Source organism: Sebastes fasciatus, chromosome 3 (genome assembly GCF_043250625.1).
Source record: "Sebastes fasciatus isolate fSebFas1 chromosome 3, fSebFas1.pri, whole genome shotgun sequence".
NCBI classification, from domain to species: Eukaryota; Metazoa; Chordata; class Actinopteri; order Perciformes; family Sebastidae; genus Sebastes; species Sebastes fasciatus.
This window is the reverse complement of record NC_133797.1, coordinates 19,360,807-19,373,104: the sequence shown is the minus strand read 5'-3', so window position 1 is coordinate 19,373,104 and position 12,298 is coordinate 19,360,807. Positions and strand designations below refer to the sequence as shown.

The window sequence follows — 12,298 nt, the reverse complement described above, 5'->3', positions numbered from 1 at the left end:
AAAAATATACATCTTCAACTTTAAATGCAATCTTGCAGTTTTTAAGTCAAAATATGAATATGAAGAAAAAGACTTTCTAAACCCTAACCATAACTAATAAAGGGCATTTTTTGGATGATTGGCAAATTGGGATCGTTAAAAATGGCAGAAATTAACTAAATAGCTTTTTGTGTAGTAGTTAAAGGTGCAAAATGCGAGATTGGGAGCATTTCTATTGCCTCCGCACGGCTCTCAATATGGGGAAATACGGAGAAAGTCGGATAACCTCACACACGGAGGAAGCTTGACTTCATTCTCTGCTCAGGTAGACATTACATCTCTTTATCTTTACATAGCAAATAGGTGTTTGCTGCTATATTAATGCTCTGGATATCAAATAGAGCAACTTTAAAGTAGTACGTACAGTATATTGAAAAGAAAAAAGTAGATAGTTGCCAGTAGATAGTTAAACATACAGTTTATCCCTGCCCAGTGGTATAAGGTTGGTTTGGCTTCATCGCACAGTGACATATGGACGAGGTGGTGTGAACGCATTTCCTTGACATAAACTCAGTGCTGTTGAGTCATCTGGAAGCAGGGGAGCTCCAGCTGGACTTCAGCTATTGGATGTTGGGAGACACGAGGAAGAGAGAGAATACAGAGAGGATGAGACAAACCAGGAGGGAAAAGGGAGATTTAAAGAGTGAAATCAGACAAATGTTGACAGTGAGAGCTTGTGTTGGTGAGAAAGGAGACAGGTGCATAGCTATGGGGAGAAAGAAAGAGAATACAAAGGGGGTAGGGGGGCTGGCAGAGCTGGTCCTTCTGTTGCCGTGGCCTCCCTCTCCTCTCCTCGCTGGTCCTCTGGAGCTTTTCCAGAGAGCCCTGCTGTACTTAATAAAGGCCAGTCAAGCACCAGGCAATGCTCCAAGACCTGCTATTTTTCTTTACTTCCTTCAAACCCAGGGCTGGAATGTTTGAAGGAGAGGGTGCGGATGAAAGAAGCTGGGATACAGGATTGAAACAGGGAATTTAAGGTGCCTCAATCTGCTGTGGTTGTTGGATTTAGTCAAAATATAGCAGTAAAATATGAAGGAAGGGGAAGAAAATAATCATCCAGTGCTACTTTCTAGAAATCCCTGTACCTGTGAGCAACCGTACTGTACGGAGGTTCGACAAACATCTCCGCAAAAGCACTTGTGAATAATTTTATTTTAAAAAGCAGTCTGCCTCTGGATTTTCTGAGGCAGTGTAGGAAGCTCTCTTCGTTACAGTCATTCAGAGGTAACGCTAGGGCCTCGTGGAAGGAGTAGCGGCAGAAATGTTTACAGAGGAGTTGTCAGAACTTGTCAGCTGAGCGAGTACTACGGAGTCACTGAGTGTGTGTGTGCCTTTGGGCTGGTTTGAAAAATGTTGAGAGAGAGAGAGAGAGAGTGAACGAGTGAAAGAGAAAGAGGGATGAAGAGAAAAGAGAGAAGGGCTGTTATTCCTCTCTGACCTTGGCTAAGGTTTCATTGAGCCTGCGGTGTCTCATGACCCTGTTTGGATTTGGTACAGGAGCAGTGGCCTGCTCCAGCCAGTTACACTCCTCACCTCTACAAAGACCTAGATAGCACGGTTAGATTATCTCGTTCTCTTACCAAACAGCATCATTCCAGGTGGGGCAAATGTTAAGCAAGGTGACGGGGGCATTTCGCATGTCCTGTTTCTAAAGCTCAATTGAGTTGTTACTGTAGTCATGCTCAGGGCTAGTTGTTAAACTCCCAAAATGAATAGTATCAGGTATTAAATCAAAACCGAGAGCCACCCTGTCAGTTCGGTATGCACCAGCATCCCAGAGCAGGAAGCTGCATGTCCTTGAAGGACACACGTGCTAATGGCAACTCCTTGCTGCATGAGTTATGTTTGACTCTCTATGTTATGTGCATAAGAAAAAGAGCTGTAGGCTCCATACCTGCAGCAAACATCCATTTGACACCAGTTACGATGGTATAAATGCCCTATTTTGGTGCCGGTCATGGTAACGCCCCTAAATGGCAGGTCAGGTCCTAATCGGGGCGTATGTGGGTCAGTGGGAGGAAAACAAAAGGTCCAAATGCGGCCCTGGGTTTTAGCACATTCTTGTCATGTCAGCCTGAAATAAAGCACAGAAATCACAGCCTTTGCACCAATCTGTTTTCATATCTGCTTTGCTCAGCCTCATGTATGTCATGCTTGAAGGTGATTGCGCATCAAAGTATGGTGAAGAGAATTAGAGACAGAAAGAGAGGACGTGATGAAGCCAGACAAACACATTCTCAGATTTATTGACCTACAATGATCTGTTCTCAAAAAGATGCAATAATAACTGACAAGAAGCAGGCTTTTGCTCGTGGCTATTCACTCGGCAGAACTCAGAACAGGTCCTGTCAGTTGCTGCTTTTTGCTAGCGGTGCTAGTGGCTACTCAAACGTACGGAAGAAAGCACATGATTTAGTTTTTAAAGGGAGGTCATTTAAACCATTAGGGCTCAGAATTTCACATTCTGCTGTAAAAGATATTTTTGTAAGGTTTCAAAAACACTATACAAATGTACGAGACGTTAACACCACCGTCTCTTAGTCGACATATTTAGCCATGCTATGACGCAGAGAGGTCTGATCCGATGGCGCAGCTGCCTCTTTGGGTGGCACAGGCACACCCTGGCACACCCAAAATTCTGATGCAGAATTAAATTTTAATTGTAGCCTTACTAAAATGAGTTACTATTACTAAACTTAACAACCCACCACTATCCATCTGCAGCCGTTCTATATATTTCTACTAGTGGAAGTTGGCAACCCTACACACACATTTAGCAGGGGCCGGTAGAAAACTGGCAGCGTCATCTCTTGCTGCATTCATTTGCACTCGGACATCGGACTTTTGCTCTTGTGAATTTCCGACCAGCCACAACTTTTCATAAATATATGCTGAGGTGGAAATATTAGTGTTAAAACTGCCCAAAAATGTCTATAAAGGGCCTCTACATCTCAAAGTCCCCTGGATCATGTGGCACACCCAGTTTTTCTGATTCACACCCACAGTGCCTTTGGTGACAACAATAGACCTGTTTCAGGTTAGACATTTTGACTTGTCATAGTAGGAAACTGTCTTTAATAACATGGTGCATTCCACTTAGGGCAGGTCCTCCTGGTACTGTGCATGCTGTTTAACTGGAATAACTTACTGGGACACGTAATGGAAATGAGCCATCCTTAACGTTAGTAATTTCACACATGCTTTTTCCTACTATGACAAGTCAAAATGTTTGCCGTGATAAAGTCTATTAGTTTTCCATAGCTGCTGACCTGTGAGCTTCTTTGAGCTTTCTTCACCGATGAAACATGAATGAATAATGGCTATTTTCCAGTGGTGGTGAACCATACTGCTGAATGAGATACCATGTTCTTTACACAGCTCAGTCTTAAATGTTCCACCTTAGAGATGCAAAGATTCAATCAACAGAACATTAATTGGCAACTATTTAATTAAATACCTTACAAATCAAGGTACAATACTTAAGCAAATTGATGCAAAAATCCTCTTGCCATAAAGCATTCCCTCGCTGATTTGCATAAGATGGCCCAACTCACCCACATGTATTAAAGGATGAATGGTACTGCAAAATCTCTGACAGTTTACAAAGTCACGCTGTGGGTCATGGTGGTATACTGTATATCGTTACATTTTAGTCTTGGCTGAAGGACAACTGAAGGCCTTCCCTCAGACTGATTTGAGGTGTGCTCTTTGAGAGGCGAGGTGTTTCTTAATCTGGTAGCCAGCAGCTGAATGTCATTGAAGAGATTTGGCAGACTTCCATATCTGTGACTTTGTTCTGCTGCTCAGGGAGGGAGAACGAGTGAGAGAGAGAGAGAGATATTGTAGATGCATCCTCATGGTGCAGTTACTGTATCTCATTCCTCACATCTGTCCAAATCTCTCCCATTACACCACCTTTTTATTTTAAGTGCATCCAAATCATTATAATGTGAATGAAGGTTGCAGTAATTCAACAGCTCCTGGTCATTGATCACACTTCTTGATGAATGAGGTTTGGATGACAAAATGATTAAGCTTTTTAACACAAGTAAGCACCGTTGTTCCCTATTTTCCTCTCGCTGAGATAACTTTTAATCAAAGCTTCCAGCATATCAGTTGTCTTTCATGAATCAGTAGCAACACATGCAAACTAATTACCTCTTGAAATGGTGAAAGCGGTTGTAATGAGTCGCTAAATAGGCTTAGATTGTCAACATGGGAAAAATGTCCAAAAAAAGGCTACTGTGTGGGAGTCAGAGCGTAATTCACTGAGCACCTCTAATTACCCTTTACAGTTACACATTAAAGAGGACACATGCTTTTGTGCTTTTTCCATTTCCTTTAGTGTTATATCGTTTTTTTTGTGCATGTAAAAGGTCTGCAAAGTTACAAAGCCCAAAATCCACGCCAAAGGGAGTTACTCTCCCCCACAGAAACACTGCTCCTGACCTGCCTGAAACGCCTTGCTTGAAGTCCCGCCTTTTCTTCCATAACGTGGTGATGTCACCAAGTAACACATTTACATATTGTGGCATAATGGGGCTGGAGCTAAAGCGGAGCGTTTCACTCAGAGGGTGGAAAGAGGTGCTGCAGCACAGCCGGTATGAGAAAAATAAAGCATTTTTTGAACTAGTAGAAACCCAAAATACAAGTATGCACCAATGAGCATGACAGGTCCTCTTTAAAGGAGCATACCGGTGGTTGTGGATGACTTAGCCCATTAGCTATAAATGGTGTTTAATGTGCATTTTCAAAAGTGCACCATACATTTTAGGACTGCACACCTATATAGTAGGTGACTATTGGTTTTTACCTTGTTTCAGTTTGGTAGGAAAATAAACTCAGAGAGACTTGGAATCTGAGAAAGGTAAACCATCACAGTGAGCATTAAGTCACTTAATGTATTCCTCTTTTTCATATTCAAAGAAATATCAACAGCTGACAATTACTAGCTGGATTCTAACAAATCTGCCCAGTATCTGCACAAGTCTCATTGTTTTTTGCCAATATCAGGTCATAACATTTAAACCCATATTGTTGCCCCATCATTAAATCCAGTTGATGACAGAAGGATTTGTTTTGTTTCCCAGTTCCCAAAGAGGGTCTGAAGAACCAGGCGGCGTTCGAGGAGATGAGGGTTAATTACATAAAGGAGCTCCGGCGTTCAGTGGGAAAAGCAACCAACAACTCTGGCCAAACCTGGCAGCGCTTCTTCCAGCTCACCAAGCTACTGGACGCCATGCATGATGTAAGTACCCTTGCCCTGTCTGCCTCCCATGCCAATGGCCTACAGTACAGCACAGGCTTCCCTTGGCAGCCTCTCGGTATGCCGTGCCTTCACTTACTGAGCGAGGTGTCCAGTGGCACTCTGGGCCTCGAATATCACTGGACATGTTCGGAGTAAAATGGCAGCATAGTGGATTAGGATAATTTAGCGGTTCAATGGCGCTGTGGCTTGGAATAAGGATTACTGCATCCCAATCTCTTCCTGAGGGGGAGGTTATTTTGGAAGAGGCGGTGACCAGCCTGTATTGGTGAATGGAACAGAAGGGGATCAATGCCAGCTCGCAGTTTATTGGAGCAGAGCACACAGTGGTCACTGTGGCAAAGGTGCTAAGTCACTGTTCTGTTTTAATGCAAACAGTGTGTGATTCAACGACAGCGTAGGCAAAGCTCCAACAAGTCAGCAAGCGAGAGGTCACAGAGATAAATGGCCAGAATTCAATGACCCAAATGACTGAGTGAATGGGGTTAGTGCTGAATGGATGACCCTTCTTTAAGGGAGGGTTGTCCAGAAAAAAATCAGTGGTGCCCCCAAGTGGTGAGCTGGGAAGAGTTGTAAAGGGGTCAGTGCCCCAACAGAGTGTAAACACATGCATGTGAATGTACAGTAGTGCAGTGATTCTCAAAGGGGGGCCGTGGCACTCTGCCAGGGGGTCTGCTAAATAATTTGCTATAAATTATAAAATTGTGCTGTATCATTAAAAAGTGCATATCTAAAGATGGGGACCATTTGCACCAATAAAACAAGCATGTTGTGTCCATTACCCACGTTAGCTTTGGGCCAATAGAAACTCTGATATGATTGTGACACATTACGTCAATCTGTCATGAATCACTTCACTCACTCTAATGCAAATATTCCAATCAAAATGTTCTGATATGTTCTGTAATATGCTTAATTACTATGAAGTGTTTTGCAACACTCTTATGATAACTTCTGTTATGATTTGTTCAGTGCTTTCTGCCAATGATTTGAATAATTGTTCATTGTAAATTATTTTTTCAAAATAAGAAAACTCCTTTATGTCAGCCAGAAATGAGCCATGAAAAGCTACACTTACAGCATGTTTCTCATCAAATTGTCTATCTGTGTTGTCCAGCTGGTGGGGAACCTGTTGGACTTCTGTTTCTACACCTTTCGTGAGTCGCAGGCCCTGAAGGTGGAGTTCCCCGAAATGTTGGTGGAGATCATCAGTGACCAGATACCAAAGGTGGAGTCGGGCCTCACTCACACAATCTACTTCCACAAGAAGTGACTCACTTAACAGTCGAGAGGGAAGCGGCATTAAGAAACTGGAAGAGAGGAGTTCAAGAGGAGGAAATGTGCGAGAAAAGGCCAGCCCAGTTGGCCCGCACCCGGTCGCCCAGTATGCCAGCGTCCTCGTCTTGGATGGGAAAGTAAAGCGGCGTGGTGACAGAAGTAAAAAAGGGGAGAACTGATTTGACCCTGCGGTCACCACGAGAGGGTCAGAGCTGTGAATAGTTCGTGGAGCCGAGCGCGACACGCCGAGAAGGACTTTAGACAAATGTGACAAAGCGTCCCGAAGTACCCACCCTGTGCCCCTGTGTCCCCTCCACCTGCCCCAAAGACGATGACAGTATTTTCTATGGAGATAAAGCCATACATTTCTTAGGATGCGCTAGATACATTCACTGCACACACACACACACACACACTTAGGGGGAAATTGATACACATGCTGTCCACATGCCTTCACACAAAACGCACAGATGCACTCCACATGCACTAAAATCAGATTCCCTTAGAGAGAAAGTTTTTGCAAATATTAAATGTGGCTTATGCAGTCTTTCACAAATAATAGCACTACAAAAAAAAAAAGATATGCCAATACTTAGATTTTCGCTTTGCAGTGTAGCAGCGTACTGCAAGACTACAGGGCAAAGGACATTATGAGGAGGCAGAAATTCTAGACAGTAAGGTCTATTTGAATATAATCCAAGGGCTATACAAGCGTCATCATACTGTAAGCTGAATAATTACATTAAATCTAACAAGTCCAAGTTTGAATCTCAAATCGGTGTCATAACAGCCATCATTAACATTCACATACTGAGTTTTTTAATTAAAATATGTAGTAAAACAATCAAAACTAATATGCAAAAGTCCAAAGCTAAAGCTGTTTTGAAATAAAAAAATGTCTCTTGTGTAAAGAAAGCTTGCACGTGAAGCTCCCATGTCACTATTTTAGGCATTGTGGTGTAGAATTAAGACAATATTGATGAACGATTTTACCTTTGTGCAAAAGTGGTCAGGAGTGCTGCAGGATGGAAAAACATCATGCATTTACGGAAACGATTTCGGCAGAGTCCGCTGGTAATGGATTTGACTGAGGTGCATCCATAGTAATTGTGTTTTGTGTTATCTCCAGAGCAGCTGTCCAAATGTCTGTTTTTACTCACAATGAAGCAAAACCAGCCCTTTGTGAACCAACACTTATCTACTCTTCCCAGAAATAATAAAGAGCATTTTATAAAAGTGTGTTGCAAAAGGTTTAGTTTTTGACAAGCCAGTCATTTTACATTAAGGTGCTTCATTTCTACAAAGCCAGGCAAAAGCATAACATGTACAGTTAACGCGTCGACAGTCCATACAATACACTATATGGACACGCAGTTTAAACACACATACCTACTCTGTAAAGTTGATATAATCCAAAATGGAGCATTACTCTGCAGTGCTTACAGCAAACGGCTAATGTATCAAAAACCAGGCAAAATGTGTACAGGTATTAACAACTTCTTAAAACACATTCTATTCAGCGGTTGTACAGAAGATGTTTTGAGGTACATTTGGATGAATGCTTGATAAAGAACTGTTGATATGATCACCTTTCCTAATTTAGTTGATTTCCTTACTCTTATCTTCGGGCCAAGTACTACTATTTTAGGTATGGCAGGCCCAGTTATCCGGACCATTAACTTGTCTCCCACCCCACTGGTTTCTGGGTGGTTGTGGAACACTACTATGATGCTACTGACAAGCGATAGAGCCGCTGGGGAAGAAAAACAGTGGGGGCGTGTGATTATTTGTCTTTTTTTTCGGTGCCCTCCGAGTGTGTATTTACATTTTGTGTATGAAGCGAGAATGGTTTAAGTTTGCGTGTGTGTGTGTGTGTGTTTTTTCTTTTTCTGGCAAGCATGTGCATAGTTGATCTGCTCTTTCAGTGTGGGTATTATGCATTTATGTTATAGGATTAGCCATATCCTATTTCCACATTTCGATTTGCACAGAGGAGATACAATGTGAAATGAGGCATTAGTGCAGCTAGCAAGAATTGTCTGTTTTGATAAGCAACTGTGATGATGCGGGAAAAGACTTTCTGCATGGTCACCCAGCCTAAAGTTAGACAGCATGACATCATTAGCACAGCCGGGCGCTGGTGTAATGTATTCGTGGCCTCGGCTCTCGTAATGACGACGCTGCGCTACGCTATGAGGTCTCTTCTGTGGCGGTAATTGTGTGAAGATTGGTGTACAATCTGTCATTAGGGACTGTATGAAAATTATTCATGGGGTGCAGAAAAGCGGGAAGGTTATGTATTTTTAATTTTGACTCCTGGGAGGGTAGTCTATATTTGGTTGGAGAGCAGCGGGAGGGAACATTTATGTTTTTCATTCATTCTGGGGTGAAAATATTGTGTTGTTCAAATCAATCTCATGATGATTTTTCTAATCAGATGATGCACTCAGTGGCTTTTATAAACCCAACCGTTTAGCAGCTCTTTATTAAAAAAAATAGAGGCTGTATTTTCGCCATTTTGTTATACAGTATATTATTTTGATTTACATAAGATAACATAAGCCTAATCATTTTCCTACAGTCCCTCGTCAGAAAGGCCTCATTTTACAATCTGTCTTTGTTGTGCATTATTGTGTTCAAGTTGTGAAGGACCCTTAAGCTAATCTCTCTCATTGTTTCTTTATTTTGCCCCCTTTTTTGTCCTTTTTAAAAAATAAAAAAACTGTCTAAAGGTTCATAGGATGAATGGGAAAGTATTTTTGAGAGAATTATATTTTGCTGGAAAACAATATTTAAGTACTTTGTCTAAAAATGATATCCTTTTTGTAAAATGAAATGTTAATGCATGCTTTTTGATGAGATGTTTACATTGTATTTAAAAAAGGGAAACTTGTGCCTTTTTATCTCACCTGATTTACAATTTTACAGTATATATTGTAAATAATACAGCAAGTCCTTATGTTGAGTATAGTATAAAAACATTTCTACTTTAACCATCTTGTTGGAATATTGGAAAAAATGTGTGTTTCCCACTCGCCATGTTCTGTGTGTTGGATCACAGAGATGAATTTACAGTGAGGGTCGGTGCCAGAAAGGGCCAAATAGAGAAATGAATGTATCATACGTTGTGAGAGACTTATGGAACTTACTACCTGAATGTTAGAGAGAGTACATTTATTATCTTCTTATTAAGTAAAGTTATTTGATTTTGCATCTTTTTTTTTTTTAACTTTTTGCATCATTGTACAAGTGGCTCAAACAAAAAATGATAATAATCAAAAAGTATTTCTTATTTTGTAACAAGATGTATCAAGTGATGGATCTTTGAGTTGTTGCTGTTGAAATGATTTCCTAACCCGTGGTGGTATTGTTGATAAGCACCACAATAAAATCAAGAAATCACAGACTATTGAAACTGGGATACGTGAAAGAAAGTTCTTGACTATTCAGATTTAAAATAGAAACTTAATGCACACACAGCAAAACAAAATGATGGATGTAGATACTGTAGACCTTAAGTTTAGCAAATTCAAATTTGACTGTTTTCGACCAGTTATGAACTGGAAATATTGCACTAACTGCCAAAATAAGTTTCACTCATAAAATGAACAAATTTGTCCCAAAGAATGATGTTAAAATGTATACACAGATAATAACAATGTTATCAATAATGTTCTCAAGCCCCTGTTACGACCTTAATGCACTCCAGAAGAATCGGCTTTGACTGTTGGCTATTTCATTTTTTTAAAGGAATAGTTCAACATTTAGGGAAATACACTTATTTGCTTTCTTGCTGAGAGTTAGATAAGAAGATCGATACCACTCTCATGTCTGTACAGTAAATATGGAGCTATAGCCGGAAGTCTGCCATAGCGACCGTTGACGCGGGCTGACCTCCGCATAAACTTGCGGCAAGTCACGTACTCACTGATGTGAGGTTTTTCAGTAACGACGACTAAACGAGCAGTGGAGTAGTAACGTTACAATGCACTTAGAAAATGTGAGTCAAATTTAAAAACGTAATGCTTCATCCACACACTCTTGTCACGGCGGGGGAAAACACATTGCCATTGCCAGATGAGGTTTGTTTGGCTCGTTTTCTGTAAGCACTGTGGCATTGGAGGTGGAATTAGCAAGATAGCTAGCTAGCTATCAGACAGCTGGCTGGTTAACTCTTGGGCTGGTTCCGCCAGGCTTCAGTGCTGCACTGATTACGAAAAATGAGCCGAACAGCGGCCTAAACGGCCCCTCCACCTGGGGACAAGCTACCTAGCTAACTAGCCAGCCAGCTGTCTCTGGGAGCTGCATACGTTCTCTTCCCGGCGAACTGCGACCAAACACTTTACGGCCCCAATGACGTGTGTTCTGTTGTCACCATAACAACTAACAACAATCGCCATTTTCTTTCGCACGAGTCAAATTACCACAGCGAACACTTCAACGTCCCTTCTACTCCTGTTTTATTTCTATGACCATTATGAAGTCACTGCACTTGGCCAAGAAATAGTCCAGCGCATAATCCCCTGGCAAAACCATAACTTGTCACTTTCACTTCTGTTTTTGTACATATTAAATAATTTAGATAAAATGTGTTACTTAGTGAGCTTTAGAGGTGCTGGTAAGCAAATTTTGTAACCTTTGTACAGATCCAGGCGAGCTGTTTTCAGTCTTTATGCGAAGCTAAGCCAACTGTCACCTGGCTGTAGCTTCACATTTACCATACAGGCATGAGCGTGGTATCAATCTTCTAATCGAACTCTCGGCAATAAGTGTGTTTCCCAAAATGTTAAAACTATTAACAAACTGTTTATTTATTGGTCGTTAATCACCACCCACTACAAAATAAAAAAAAAAAACTTTCTCCTAATCGAGTGTTATCTTCAAAGCCGTCTTCTTCTAAATTAACTCCTTTTAGGCACGAATGACTCAGAATGTTTTCAACTGCTGTTACACAGTACACTATCGCGTCACTGTATGTGGAGTCACGTCATTGCCATTTTCTGTTCACGGTGATGAATCGGGTGTAGAGAGACTAAGCCATATCTCCACAGCCATGGCAGTGCATTTCTTATTAATATCTAAATATATACAATGCTTTTTTTTTCCAATTCCAAAAATGACTTTTTACTCAGATGCTTTGTACAATATTTCTCAGCAACTATCCAGCAAACATACAGTAGACATCCTTCACCATAAACCAATAAAACCAGTTACTACTGTATATCTTGATGCAGATATTGCCATATTTGTGTTTGCAAAACTATTGCAAGATTCTAATAAAACTGTTAAATTGACAATTTGATGTGATGTAATTTGTCTGTTTGTGTATGTATGGCATATGTGTGTGTGATGAAAGTTGTACCATGAGACAGAAGCTATGGAAACGTGCCCTAAAAAAAATGGGCTGTTTGATCTGGGTGAATTCGAAACAGCTGCATTTGGTGGCTGGGGAGGATAATGAGCCAAAAAAAAAAAACAGCATGGAAAAACAGAAATGATGTGGAGCAGCAGCAGGTAGAGCAGTCACAGTGAGACGAGATGAAGAGAACAAAGAGAAACGGAAAGAGAAGAGAGTAAAAATGACAGAGATAAAGCATGCGAGGATGAGGCTTTTACAGTAAAACGGTGCCTGTGGAGAAAAATCACCATTAACCTTGTTAAAGGCTGATCTAAAAACACGCCTGCTTTGCCAGACTGTAGAGCAGACAGTATTAC

At 41.1% G+C, this 12,298-nt stretch overlaps 1 protein-coding gene across 2 annotated transcripts in view; it reads left to right on the top strand.

Moving 5' to 3' along the window:
• nr3c2 (nuclear receptor subfamily 3, group C, member 2) overlaps window positions 1–9,996 on the top strand; it is a 79,627-nt gene extending 69,631 nt beyond the window's left edge. For both annotated transcript variants that reach the window (XM_074629424.1, XM_074629423.1), the window contains exons 8-9: window positions 5,130–5,287; window positions 6,423–9,996. In XM_074629424.1, the coding sequence (XP_074485525.1) occupies window positions 5,130–5,287; window positions 6,423–6,578 (314 nt within the window). In that variant the 3' untranslated portion in view covers window positions 6,579–9,996. The remainder of the gene's footprint in view (window positions 1–5,129; window positions 5,288–6,422) is intronic.
• Window positions 9,997–12,298: the final 2,302 nt, after the last annotated feature.